This window comes from Elephas maximus, chromosome 22 (assembly GCF_024166365.1).
Source record: "Elephas maximus indicus isolate mEleMax1 chromosome 22, mEleMax1 primary haplotype, whole genome shotgun sequence".
NCBI classification, from domain to species: domain Eukaryota; kingdom Metazoa; phylum Chordata; class Mammalia; order Proboscidea; family Elephantidae; genus Elephas; species Elephas maximus.
In genome coordinates, this window is record NC_064840.1 from 33,165,499 (window position 1) to 33,179,686 (window position 14,188).

At 57.2% G+C, this 14,188-nt stretch overlaps 1 protein-coding gene across 4 annotated transcripts in view; it reads right to left on the reverse strand.

The window, feature by feature from the left end:
* Positions 1–545: 545 nt before the first annotated feature.
* The window catches only part of TXNRD2 (thioredoxin reductase 2), a 71,780-nt gene continuing 58,137 nt past the window's right edge, over positions 546–14,188 (reverse strand). For 2 of the 4 annotated variants that reach the window (XM_049865190.1, XM_049865188.1), the window contains exons 12-18: positions 12,105–12,241; positions 8,215–8,310; positions 7,461–7,553; positions 5,304–5,375; positions 4,878–4,975; positions 1,867–2,090; positions 546–870 (exon numbers count right to left, since the gene is read on the reverse strand). In XM_049865190.1, the coding sequence (XP_049721147.1) occupies positions 1,967–2,090; positions 4,878–4,975; positions 5,304–5,375; positions 7,461–7,553; positions 8,215–8,310; positions 12,105–12,241 (620 nt within the window). In that variant the 3' untranslated portion in view covers positions 546–870; positions 1,867–1,966. The other 2 variants (XM_049865187.1, XM_049865186.1) reach the window with 1 other exon arrangement.

A 14,188-nucleotide genomic window follows, 5' to 3' on the forward strand; every position in this document is an offset into this window, starting at 1 on the left:
TCTCATCTATGGCTCCCGGCCGGCAGGCTAAGTGATGTTTTCTTAAGGAAGACACGCGATTAGCTGCCACAAAGCCCCAGCACAATGCAGCCCTGCCTGCCCTGTCAGCGCCGTCTCCTCGGTGACTGACGGGTGCGCTCCTTCCATGTCATGCCTCAGTGTAGGGATTAGCCTGAGCACAGCCAACAGCCTGACTCGAGGCCACAGTAGGAGTGTAACAAGGAGCCCGACGCTCAGGGACAGAAAGCTTCAAACACACCGCTGCCATGCTGTTCTGCCACCACGCCTGCGGTTGGCCACCCTTCTCGATGTGAAGCATGCAGAGAGCTGCGAGGGTGGCCTGAGTGGAAGGTCCCGACAAGGCATGGTGGGATCCCAGGATTGGGTAGGGGAAGGAGACTTCCTGCATGGGGGCAGAAGAGTCACGGTCTGCCCCATACCAGCCGTGCCCTGCTGGGAACACGGATGCACACTGCCTCAGGCAAGCCCTGCTGACCCATCCCGCCCACCCCATCAGGGACACCATGGGAAGAGCACACCTCAGGAAAACACCCTCTTTATTTGCACTCCAGAAATGCCACGGGGCTCGAACGTGGGCAGCCCACAGGGTGGGTTTCTGCGCAGGTCGTCATCATCTGGCACTGGGGGCCGCTGGGCTGGCTCAGAAGGGGGCGAGGGGGCTGGCTGGGGGCTGACAGCCCTACTTTAGCCATCTCTGCAGGGCACACAGGCAGTCTGTGTAAATACAGCTGCAGCACGCTGGCTCGCTCTCACAGGATCTCTGGGGGGTGTAGCTCGTTCAGGCTTGGCCTCCATGGGCCAACGCCTTCTGCCATGGAAGGCCGACCCAGGGCAAATCTTGCAGCCAACCTGCAGGTGCACACTGGGGTCAGTGCAGAGTGGCCACCATGCCCACCGCCTTGCCCGGGGCGGGAAGGCAGGCGCCCTTCCCTTCCTCCCCTGCCTCTGCCCCTCATCAGGTAGGTGTGTCACTAGGATCTCGGCACTGTTATAAAAATATTTTGAAACGATAAAAAATTATAGCAAGCTCCTTTTTCCCAGGGCTTTTAACAAAACAGCTCTGCGAGGCTGGATTTGCCGATAAGAGCCTCCTCAGGACGTCCTTTGTTTCTCTGTATCAAAGGCAGCCTCGCTCGGAGGGCTGTGGGGGGATGCAGCCCCCAGGACATGCCGTGGGAGCGGCCCTGGACCCCTCAGCCCAGCCAGTCAAGAGGGGAGGCCCAAAGGACCCTATCCTGGGAGGGGCTGACAGCCCCGGGCACACACATGCGGTGGCTGGCCTCAAAAGGGCCCAAGGAGAGCCCCACTCAGACTTGGAAGATGGGAAGCCCTCAAGCACACACATACACACATTCCTTCACAGAAGTGAAGGAGGGGCTCGTCATTTCTTCCTCCTCTGAAGAGAGTTTGAGATGAACAAAGTCTCAACCCGCCCCAAGGCTTCCGGCCACCACTGTCAGTCTGTCTTTTGAAAATTTGTAACAGAACCAGATGTGTGGACGGGCAGTGTGCACGGGGCAGCATCTCCACCTTCTGGGCATGAGAAAAATGGGAGCTGTGCGCCTGCCCACCCACAGCTTATGGTGACCAGCGACTCTGAGCCCACCCTGAGCACATCTGCCTGGAGATGCGCTGCGGAGGGTGAAGCCTGAGCAGGGGAAGGACAGAGCCCAGCCTTTCCTCTCAGCCACTGTGGGCTGGACACAGGGTAGAGACCTCACCTGCTCAAGGTGGCACAGCATGTGCAGCCCTTGGCATGTGCCTGGGAAGAGCAGCTCTCAGTGGCTCCAGACACCCCCGCCCCATGTGCTCCATCCACAAACACAGCCTTCCACACATGAGTACCTGGATCGGGGCTCGGAGAGGCCTGGCAGCAGTAATAACAGCAGTAGTAGCCTTGGCGTGTGCACTGGTGCCTGGCCCTGGCAGGGACAGCGGTTTAACCTCAGCAGCCCGTCACAGTGGGGTCCAGGCCCGAGCGCTTGGAGATGCGCAGCTTGACCACCTCCTCGGCACAGGTGGGGTGGATGCCCACTGTCCGCATCATTTGTGCGTAAGAGGCCCCACACCTGTACATGGGGACAAAGGTGAGGAGTCAGTCACAGGGAGGCGAGCTCACGTCCCATCGTCCTCCAGAAGGTGGCGCCCATGGGGGGCTGTGGAAGTCACTGAGTCTCCTGGCTATTTCCCTCCCCCACTCCCACCCTCCCTCTTTTTTCTGTCCAGTAGCCAGAAACACCTGCCACATCTGTCAGAGCTGTCCCATCTTCCTCTGAGTAAATGCTCAGTCCCTGCCATGGCCAAGGAGGCCCCGCCACTTGGGGCCCCACCTCCCTCCAACCCAGTCGTGGCCTCCTGCTGTCCTGAGCCCACCAGACACAATGCACCAGGCTCAGCCCACCTCCAGGCCTCCGCTCCAGCTGCTCTTTCTGCCTGGTTTGCTCCTGGAATTGCCTGGAATCATCCAAGCCCATGTCCCACTGCAGCCTACGCCCCAGCCTGGCTCTCACCTAGTCCCGCTCAACTTTCTCTTCTGCTCAGCACCCAGCACTTCTTACACAGAGCACAACAACTGTGCTCAGGTGCCCACTACATGGACAAGGACCGCTGGCCCTGTTTGGGGCTGTGTCTGAGCACTAGCATCTTGCCCAGCACAGACCTGATCCAGCCTTGCTGCCCGCTCAACAAGGAGCATGGGGTGCGCTGTGCAGAAGAGGCTCAGTGACCCAGGCTTCCCATCCTGGCCTCCCCGGCCTCCTGTGAACTGGCCCTCATCCAGGCTCTCCAGCCTGTCTGCCCAAGGCCTCTGGGTTAAGGGCTGCCTGTGGGTATTCCAGTCATCCGCGCGTGCCTGTACACACCCACAGTGACCACCCACATACTCTTTACCTCCTCAAGGGCCACAGTGTGTAGACCCCCAGGCTGGGCACCCAGGCCCCAACAGGGCACAGGTGGCAGTAGGCTTCATTTCTTGCCATTATGGACAAGGCTGTAACAAACAGCCATTCATTTATTTTTGCAGATGTGTGTTGGAACATCTGGTGGATAAATTCCTAACATGAACAGAGAGTGCATGCATTTCAAATGTGGGCAGGAGGGCAGTTCTAGTTCACCACACTCCTGCTGATGGTGTCTTCCAGCCTTCAGTGTCTCCCCCATGCAGACACTGGGAAATTATCACCACCGGACATTGTCAAACCTTTTCTTACCAACCAAATTGGTTTCTTGGTGTTTCACACAGCTTTCTACTGTTTATTTTTATTTTCCTTTCCTGTGAATTACATTTTCATGTTCTCTTTTCTTTTTCTTTTGGGTTGTTCACCTTATTATTACTGTTATTGATTTATAAGAGCTCTTTGTATATTAAGGAAAACAGCTCCGGGCTGTTACATTATAAAAAGAAGCCGCCATATTTTTAAAGAGCTTTCCAGAGACTATTCCTGGAAGCTTGTACCACTGTTAGCAATAGCATCCACATGCCAGGGTATGGACAGAGATGGCCTGTCGGGGGGCCAGACACCATGGCTCGGGTCCCAGGAGTCACCCCCAGTCACTCTCCTCACTCCCAGGGCAGACTCCCAACCCCCGCACCCAGGCCCTAGGCAGGACTCTGGGCAGAGCCCACACCATACTCATGGGCTTCCTTCTGACAGCCACTCTGGACCAGACTTCCAAATGATGGCTGTAGCCCAGATGCTACTCTGTGGCGAGCAATCCTGCAATTAAGTGCTACAGATACATGCTCTCAGAATGTGATCCCAGCTGGTGCCCCAACTCCTGGACCCAGCCCTCCCTGCTCTCCTCTGCAGCCCTGTACTGTGTCAGGATGGCCCCAAGGTCACCTGGCGGGAACCACAAGGGGAAGACCATCCAAGGGGCCGGGTTGCGTGTGGGCAGGGTCGGGTGCCCCTGGAGCATCTGCCCCAGACCTTTGGCCCGGACAGCCCCTTTCGCAGCCCCTCAGGGTGGCAGCATCTGCTCCTGGCACCCCAAGCCCATCTCCATGCCCTTCCTTGTCTATAGAACTCCTGCCTCCACCTGCCCAGGGATGGCATTCTTCTCCAGACTGGCTCTCAGCCACATCCACATACCCAAGCTCACTGGGGCCCAGGCTGCTCACACACCCTCTGCAACGTGGGCAGCTTCCCTCTGCGCCCGCACCTCTCCTAGGCCCACAGACGGGCTCCCCACTGCCGCCTGGGTGGGTGTCAGCTGTGCTTCGGCCCCTCCTGCCTTACCATGGCCCCAAGTTGCCTGCCTGACCTTCTCACTGCCCCAACCAATCCACCCTAATCCCAGAGCCATGACCTCTGCATCCTGCAGCAAAGGCCCAAGGCTGGCCCCAGTGCCCCACAAACGCACAGCCTGAGCCTGAGACCCAGGCAACGGCCAGGCTTGGGGAGCCACACAGCCATTCTGTGGGCATCTCCAGATACACTGCAGCCATCCAGCTTTCCCAAGCTGAATTGGCCTTGCTCACCACTCCCGGAGAACTCAGCCGGTGGCAAGGGGCCTTAACCCTGGCCACTCAGGCTGTGTAGAAGAGGCTCAAACAGCGACCCCAGCATGGTGGTCCCCAGGGCTGGCAGGGCTGTGAGCCCTCCACCCTCAGTCCCAGGCGGCCAGCCACAGATGGACACCCATGTGGCTCTGGCTCAACGGCATTTGGCTGGAGAAGAAAGGAGCCGCTCTTCTAACTCAACCTGCCACGTCTGAGCAAAGGCCCAGAGAATCTCTGCTGAAAACATGTACAATGCTACATAAAAGCAACATAAAACCTAAAGGATTTTTCATTGTAGTGCTGCCAACATTTAGTGGGGACACAAACGCAACAGCGGACATTCCTCAGAACTTACTTGATTCCCAGAGCAAATCCTTGAGTGACTTCGCCCGCATTGGGGCCGAGGAAGTGCAGGCCAAGCACTAGTTGTGGGGGCTCCCGCAGACACACCATCTAAAAGTCACAGTGTCAGCCTCATGCTCAGCCAGGGGAGGGGGATGGACCCCGGGGCATGCCCACACCCCACCCCAGTAGGAGCCTGTGCGGACAGCCTCAAACACACGTGCTTCCTGGTTGGATGCAGAGGGCCCAGCAAGGCCGGGCTGAGCTCCAGGGATGAGGAGCGAGAGCCCACACTGGGGATAGCAACACCGCTGGGCTCCACAAGGGTAAGTCTTCGGGGCCACATGGGACTCCCCCACCCCTCGGCGGCTGCCTTGTTCCCTCCCTCCCTCTTACTTCCTGGGAATGCCTCTGCCCAGGCCACCACAAGGATACCCACCTTTATGTAACACTGGGATGAATCCCGCTCAGCCACGGTAAACTCCAGTGGTTTATAATACGCGTGATAAACCTGGGTGACAAGACACAATGGCCTGTGGGCACCCGATGCCTCCCACAGTCGTTTTCCCAGTTGATAGGCACGGCAGGTGAGAGGTGAGGGGCTGGGTCCACAGCTTGTGGTCGGGGTGAGCTGTAGCTCAGGCTGGCTGCAGAATGACAGCCTCCCTCTCTTCCACGTGCAGGCAGCCTGTAGCCAAGCCACATGTCTGCAGGACAAACCTTCTCCTGGGCAGGTCTCTGAGGGGTGGACACCCAGGCCCAGAGACCCCTGTACACTACAGCAGCAGAACAGGTGAGTGCCAGGCCGGCCAAGCCCTAACCACCCACCATCCATCCAAGACACGCCACAAAGCCCAGCTCAGATCAGGCCCTGATGTGGCCAAGGCTCAGTGCAGGGCACCAGGAGTGCCAGCCCAGAGCTCACACTGTGCACACAGGCACCCTGACATCCACAGGGCATCCTCAGGCAGCTGGGTCTGGGATCAGCAGGATGGAGGAAGTGGTGGTTCCCCCGCCTGTCCCAGCCACAAAGCCTCCCTTGGGCACCCTAGCACTGGCTCAGCCCTCACTTGAGCGAGGGGGCGAGGGCAGGCGCGGGGCAGCTGGCCCACACCGGAGCTGTTGGACAAAGGCTTTCAGCACCCGCCAAGGACTCGACAGCATCTTTGGGGGTGCGACAGGGTAAAAAATGAGCAAGGCCCTCACATGTGCTGCACAGCCATTATTAATTAATTGAGCTTCAGAGAATAATGTTTTAACTAAAACAGAATTGAAAAGAAAACAAACAAAGGGTATTTGGCCATTCAACATTGTGAAACATAAAACAACATTATAAAATGCCATGAACATATGTCCCAATGTACTCGTGATGAATCAAACAAAAGTAGCAAATAAAGGGCTGTGAGGAGGCTGGCCTGTCAGCCACGTCCTGTTGATGGAGGAGACTGGGGTGCTTGGGGAAGGGGCAGACCCTGGAGCCCAGTGACTCACTCCCAAGCAGCACCAGACACCACCCCCGCCACCCGCCACCACGGTGGCTGCATGGGGTCTGGCTTCTCTGAGGCGCCTGCAAGGTGCTACAGCTGCAAGAGGAAACCCAGCAGAGTCCTCCAGCACCCACAGTGTGGCAAGTGTTGAAAGCCTCCCAGCATCCCACCAGGCCATCACAGGACCTCAGCCCACTTGCTGGAGCAACCCTGTGGAATGGCCTTGTCAATGGAAACCTCCTTCCTCTGGTGAGTGCCAGGAGGCAGCACTGGGCCCCTCTGACTGAGTCGAGGCTGCTGGGTCCTGCAAGGACTGGCCAAGTCGTGGCCGAGGACTACAGGCCAGGAGCTTGTGGGGGAGGGGTCATGCCACAGGGGAGAAGCAGGAAGGCAGAGGGGCTCAAGGGTGGGGCCAGGCTGGGTCTGACCCCAGATCACAGCTGAGAGGAAGGCAGGAGGGGGCTGGGGGGAGGGCTCCACAGGGTTCAGAAGCTGGAGGACAGCCAGAAGAAGCGGGGTGAAGGCTTCCCAGACCTAGGGAGATATGAAAGAGGCAGAGCCACTGAGGCTGCCTGGTCCCTGAGCCTTCAGTGACAAAATCAGGTCTGCCTGTTAGAACAGGGCCAAGCAACCTGCTGCCCTGAAACCTCGACAAGGGGAGCTGGTGACCCCCACATCAGGATACCCCAACAGCACTGGGCACACCTGCAGTGTGCTGGGGTGGTGCTGGGGCTGTTGGGTGATGGGGCCTCTTTCTTGGTACCTTCTTAAGCTTGGAACAGGGCAGCCTGGGGCCCCTCCCCTTATCATCACGATACAAGATGGTGGATGACCACTGGGCCTCAGTCCCACCTCACAGACTTCCAGGAGCTATGGCTGTCCCTCATGTTACTCTCCAAGGTCCCCACCCCATGTGTCCCTGCCTGCCACACCTAGCTGTTGTTCTGGGCTCACATGCCCCGCCCTGCCAAGCCAGGCTGCTATTCTGAGAAGTTGGGACACTTACATCCCTTCTCACTGGGCCTCCGTCAAGAAGGAGCCCTCAGTGGAGCGTGAGCGCAGCAGAGGGCGTCATCAGCAGGCAGGCCACTGCTTGGGTGCTGACTTACCTCGATATGCTCTTGTCCGTGACGAGCCACGGCTTCCTCCTCCGATAGCCCCACACAGCCATACTCCAGTGGGGTGAAGACTGTTGTGGGAACCTGAAATGTGGGTCCCCAATGAGCACACCTCTCAGGCCCCCATACCTGAAGACCCTAGTCTACAAAACAAAGAGCAGTGACAGCAACCCAGGACCCCAGACGGGACCCCTGGCAGCTCACAATCCCCACGGACTCACTGCACCCACCCGTTCCTGGGTGATGCCCACAGAGCTACCCCCCATGCACACACATACATACACATGTGCACACGCATACATACACTTGCACACACAAACATCAGCATGTTCACAAGCATGTGTATGTACACACATGCATTGCAGCACACTAAGTACATTCATGTATACCTGCACACACCCACAAAGTATACGTGTGTACACATATATGCATAGGAACATACACGAAATTCATAGATGTATACACACAGCTGCACACATGTGCACACGCATGCACACACATGCACACATAGTGCACACCTGTACATGTGTGTGCACACTCCTGCACACATGGACAAAGATGCACATGTGTGCATGTGCATACACACATGCAGAGCTGCACACGTACAAGTACACACACACGTGTGTACATGTGCACACATACATACATACGTGGGCACATGCACACACGCACCCTCAGCCCCAGAAGAGCAGCACAGCCTTTCCCAGGCTGGCCCTGGTGCTCTCTGGGAGAAGCAATCACTCACGTTGTCGTACTCCATCAGATCCGAGGACTGACCAAAGAGTCGCTGAGCTAAAAGCTTCCCTGCCATGATGGCCGTGGGCGTGAGCTCAGGCCGCCCCTGCCAGGAGAAGCACAGGAGTTAGTTCAACAGGGGCAAGGGTGTCAGTGGAGCCGCCATGCCACCACCCAAAGGGCTGTCCATCGCCTTCCTAGTGAGGGGGCTCCCTCTCAGAAACCCCAAACATGGTCTGCCATGGAGCCACAAGGAGGTTAACACCTCCACCACTTGAGGCACATTCTCCTGCAGGGAGAAAGTGTGGGACCCTCTCCAAGCCCTTGGCGGGTTTCTCTTATTCTCTCCTTCGCTTCTCTCAGCTTCCCTAGGGAGGTGCCTGTGGTTACATGCAGCCATCTTAACGATCCAGCTCCTGGAAGAGAAGTGGACTGCTAACAACCTCGGCCCCAGCCACCCTCGATCACAGTTTCTCTCTGATCTGAACCCGGTTCTTGGGGTTGGCAACCACAGAAAGCTGCCCCCACCACACAGCTCAAAAGATCCTGCTACTGTTCACATTATAGGGGTAGTAGTGGTTCAGTGGAAACCCTGGTGGCGTAGTGGTTAAGTGCTATGGCTGCTAACCAAAGGGTCTGCAGTTCAAATCCACCAGGTGCTCCTTGGCAACTCTACGGGGCAGTTCTACTCTGTCCTATAGGGTCGCTGTGAGTTGGAATCGACTTGACAGCACTGGGTTTTTTTTTTTTTTCAGTGGTTCAGTAAGAGCACTGGTGACACAGTGATTAAGCATTCTGCTGCTAACCGAAAGGTCAGGGTACCCACCAGCCTCTCCGTGGGAGAAAGATATGGCAGTCTGCTTCCGTAAAGATTTACAGCCTTGGAAACCTTATGGGACAGTTCTACCCTGTCCTATAGGATTGTACGAGTTGGAACCAACTAGATGGCAGTGGGGTTTTGGTTAGTTGTTCAGTGGTAGAATCCTCGCCTTCCATGTGGGAGACCCTGGTTCAATTCCCAGGCAATGCACCTCGTGTGTAGCCACCACTCGTCTGTCCAGGGAGGTTTGTGTGTTGCTATGATGCTGAACAGGTTTCCGCGGAGCTTCCAGACTAAGATGGACTAGGAAGAATGGCCTGGTGATCTACTTCTGAAAAGCAGTCAGTGAAAACCCTATGGATCCCAATGGTCTGATCCACCACCAATTTGTGGCAATGGCGCAGGACAGGGTAGTGTTTGGTTCTGTCATGCATGGAGTCTCCACGTGTCAGGGGCTGAGTCCATGACTGTTCACAACAACACGGTTTGCATTGACTGCGATTCAGGCTAAAACGGGCCCAAGAGCATTCTGGGTGATCCTGACACACAGTCTGACTTTCACACCACAGCCCACAACAAATCTCAAATCAGGGCGCTGTTCTGCTGAAGACCCCTCTCATCCCAGGATACGGCCTCCTCGGAAAACAGGAGGTGGCACTGCCACTGGTTTCCTGCACGCGTCTGCCTGGGGCCAGCTGCCAATCACCTCTGCAACAGGAAATGCGGATGCTGTTTGGCATTCCAGAAATGAATGGAGATCAGCGGAGATAAAGCTGTGCAGGCAGCCGGTGCATTCCACTGGGCCTGACTAACTGCGGAAACGACCACGCACACAGCGCACAGTATCGCATTAAACAATGCCACCCCACCCATCCACCCAGTGCTCTCTCCAGCAGTCGCCGGAGCAGCGGGCTGTTAACTCTTTTGACGGCTCAGAGTCACTTTTCCAACAGAGTGGATTTAATTTTTTAACAGATGATGCTTCTGGCAGCACCTTCTGAACCATGATGGTTTCTACCTTGGTGTCATGAGCCTTGGAGCCCGGGAGGAGCACATTTGTGCAGCCGACGGAGCTCTAACTTGGCTGGTGACAGGGGGCGCGCAGGCCCGTGTTTTCATCTGTCCACAGCTAAGTGCGGCTGTAACGCACACAGCGCTTCTCCGCCAGGAACGCTGGTGCTGTCTCAGGGTGGAGCATGCACAGAGCGTACACAGAGCTCTGCAGTCAGAGAACGCCATGTCCCGACTATTTACACGTAGAGGCCGTGCTCTGCAGAGATAACGCCCCAGCAAGTGCATGGTCAGATAAACGGCTGGGCCTGCGGGGCAGTAAAGGGCATGCAAAGCCATCCACCTCCTTCACAAGAATGACACGGCTGTCCAGGATGGTTGTAAGTGACACAGCTCAGGCAATAGGCCGGGAGCTCTGGGCCTGGCTGAGCCATCCCGCTCACACGCACAAGCTGAGGGATGCCTGTGGAACATCCATCCAGAGGGAGGCCCTTAGGGGTCTGCATATGCAGCAGTCAGTCCCAGCATCCTCCAGGGCCCGAGCGCCATTTCCTAAACCTGGTTTCACAGCCTGGTGGGGCTCAAGAGATGGGTGTGGGGATAACCGCTTGGCTCATGCCTGGGCACTGGCCAGCGGGCAACCCCAGCAGGAGGGGTCTGTGTGGTGACTGGTGGGCACCATTTCTGGGGACGGGTATCAAATAGGCAGGTTCAGCCCCACCAACAAAGCGAAGGCTCAGCCTTGCATAACCCCTGCCCCAGCCCATGTCCACATATGTGCCAAGCTCTCCTGAGCCCACTGACTATTGTGAGCAGGGGAAGGACTACAGCAGAGCATGGCAGGTGGGGCCAAAGGAGGAGTGGTCTTGCAACATCAGTGACAATGGCGACCAGTGCCCACACGGGGACCCACTCTGCCTCTGACACTAGCTCCCCTTCTCCCCCAGGTTCCTCCCTGGCATTTCCCAAAACCGGTTCCATGGAGGGTTAGGTGAGGGTAGGCAGGGTGGTGAGGGCATTCCCCGACTTCCGCCTGACCCCCTTGCCCCCAGGTCTCTCCTGACCACTGGCAGTAAGCATCCCCTGATGCCTGAAATGTTTTACTTCCTTCCTTGTCATCTACGACCCCCACCAGAACGTCATCTGTATGAGGACCAGGACCTTTGGTGCCTGTTCCTGTGGTGCCTGGTACACACCCGGAGTCAGTAAACACGTGATGGATGAAAGCTATCAGCATGTCACAATGCCACAGGGCCCCCCAGCCACGCCAAAGCCCCTCCCGTCCAGGATATGCTGGCCAGGCCAGGCTGACTGCTTCTGAAGAATTGAGGGGTGTGGGAACTCCACCATTCATCGGCCCGTATTCTCTCTGGAGCCTGGAACGTGAGGAAGGGGCTGCTGACTGAACGTTCCTCAGCTGATGGATGTGGGCTCCGTGGCACCTTCACCACGACCTCACAAGGGAGTCCTACAGCCCCCGCTTCCGAGGCAGAAATGCTGCCACAGTCACGTGCTGGGGGGGCTGGGTCCTCACCCGTGTGGCTGCAGGAACCTGATCCCTTCCCCAGGTCGAACCCCCCATCCCTGCCCTGGTAAGGATGTCTTCAGTGTAGGCTGATACCCATGGTTCAGAGGGGTAAACTGAGGCAAGGAGGTGGGGGGCAGGTGGGCTGGCTGGAGGCTCCTTGTGTGGGGATAAGACAACCTCAAGGCCCTGTCCTAGCAGCTGCATTTCCAGGACGCTGAGCCTCCAGACCGGCTTGGGTGGTCGAGGCACCAGCTCAAATCTGTCCTTGGGAGCCAAGACATGAATAGATTCACAACCAAATTGGCTAATCATGTCTTCTTACTCAGTTACCATGCTGGTTTTTTTTTTTTTTTAAGTCCTCTCATATCCACCCTCCACATGAAGGACTAGCATTCGAGAGGGCAGAGCCTAACGCCTAGCCCTCCCCAGATCACGTGCTCTGACAGCTCCTGGAGGCTGGCCCTTGGCCTGTGGTTGAGGAAAGGGGTGAGAGCCCGCACACCCTGGGCCTGGCTCAGGCTGCAGTGGGCACAGACCTTACCTCCGCCACATCTCCAATGGCATAAATGTGGGGCACAGAGGTGGCTTCCTGGGCATCAACCACGATCTTCTCATTGTCAGGGTTGGTTTTTACTCCAGCCTTCTCCAAATTCAGACTTCTGGTTTCTGGAACTCGGCCTGAAGGAAACAAAGAAGGCTGAAAAGTATTCTTTAGCCATTTGACCTAAATATTCATGTCTTCTTAACCAGATTCCTTGGTTTGACTTAAAACATTTCTGAGAATTGGTGAAACGTGAACCACATACAGCCTCGAGGGGTACCTGTGGGCCTGAGAGAAACACAAACAACACAGCTGAAAAGACACATCGCACGCAGTGGCCGCCACCATGGCTGATACATGAGAAGGGCAGGCACACCGAGGGGACTGCTAGGGTCAGGTGGGCAGGGCACTGGGGACCTGGCCCAGGCTCACCTGGAGCCCTGCAGTAACGGGTCCACAGCTCCAGTGGGATTTCATCAAAACTGTTGGCCCCTGGTGTCTGTCTGTCCTCCCTGCCTCTGTCCCCCACAGCACAGCCTACATTATCAGGCAATGAGAATAATATCCCTAGGTCTCGTCTTGCCTATCCTGGGTCTCTGTGTATAGAGAGCAAAGCCTCCAAGGGCCCTGTCTAGACAGCTGAAGCAGAACCATCCATGCTCTGGTGACACCCTGAGGCTGACTCTTAGGCCTGGGTCTGGCCTGAGCCCAGGTAAGGCCTGATGCTCCCCCGCCCCCCCCCCGCCCCGTCAGGCACCTGGTCTGAGATGCCAGTGCTGCCACCAGGTGGGGTTCCATGAGACTCACATCTAAATGGACATCCCCTCACCTTGAAGGGGAAGGGTGAGGGCCATAGATTCCAGGTCCCCAGCAAAGGGTGCCCCAGACCCCACAGAGCACTTAATGGGTCTACGGGTTTTGAGTGGTGGTTGTTTTTTTCAGCAAATAATTTGAGACTCTTCCATTCTCCAAGGAGCCTTCCTGATGGGGATATAACAGAGAAGGAGCCACACTGTCCTCAGAACAAGGGAGGATCCAAGAGTAAAGAGCTCAGGGCCTGTAGCCTGTCTCTGGGGAGTCCCAGGAAACCCAGCTCCTCCTCTCTCTTCATTGGGAAGAAGCAACGTTCCACACTGGGCCAGTGGGGCTGCCATCTGACAACCTGGGCTTCTGGGTGTGGCAGGGAACCCAGGCATGGCCATGCGGACCTGAGGAGCCAGCAAGGAAGGCACTGGCTTCCAGTGCCCCAAACCTGCGAGGAGCTGTCCCTGCAGTGCCCCGTGCCTGCCTGCCCGCCAGATCAGACATGGGCAGGGCCACTAGGCAACTTGTTTGGTGCTCTGCAAAATCCTGGAGGCAAGGTGCCTAGAAAGCCCAGCTCTCTCCACAAGTCTGCTACTACGGAGAAGATGACAAACAGAGCCAAACACTGAGGGTTAGCTGCCCGTGCACTAGTCAGCCCATGCGGCTAGGCTCCAGGGCATTGCCAGGTGGGCACTGGAGCAACTCTATGATGACGAAGGGAGGGGCTGGGCTGCCACGTGACTCCAGGGCACTGCCAGACCCCAGTGCATAGGGAAGGGTATCCCAAGTGCAGCAGGGCCAGATCGGCACCCAGCTCTGCTGCACACATTGGTGACCACACCTAGGTCCCTCACCTGTCTGACTCACAGCCCGGCCTCCCCAGGTGTGTGAGCAAGATGAAGCAGCATGGCCACCCCAGCCCCCTCAGCAGCTCTCTGGTGGCAGCGGGCACCCATGGACCACACTGAGCTGCTCTTGGCTCCACCACTGGTTTTAAGCTTGGCCAGGTTCTGAGCCAGGTCTGTTTGGGTGGCCGTGGAGGCCTTGACCTGCCTGGATAGGCCCCAGCTCTACTTTTGGCCCTGCACCCAGCCTGCGCTGCCCTCCTCACATCCCCTTCTTGAGCCTTGTCCCCAGTGGGGTCTCCCCAGGGCTTGGGAGGGTCAGCTGCACCCCCCACGCCCAGACCTCAGTCAGCCTGAGGTCCACGTGGCTTGCCTAAGCCACAGGCCACTGCCCTTCCATCCCTCTGGAGCCACACTCCTGAGGGTGGATGCAGG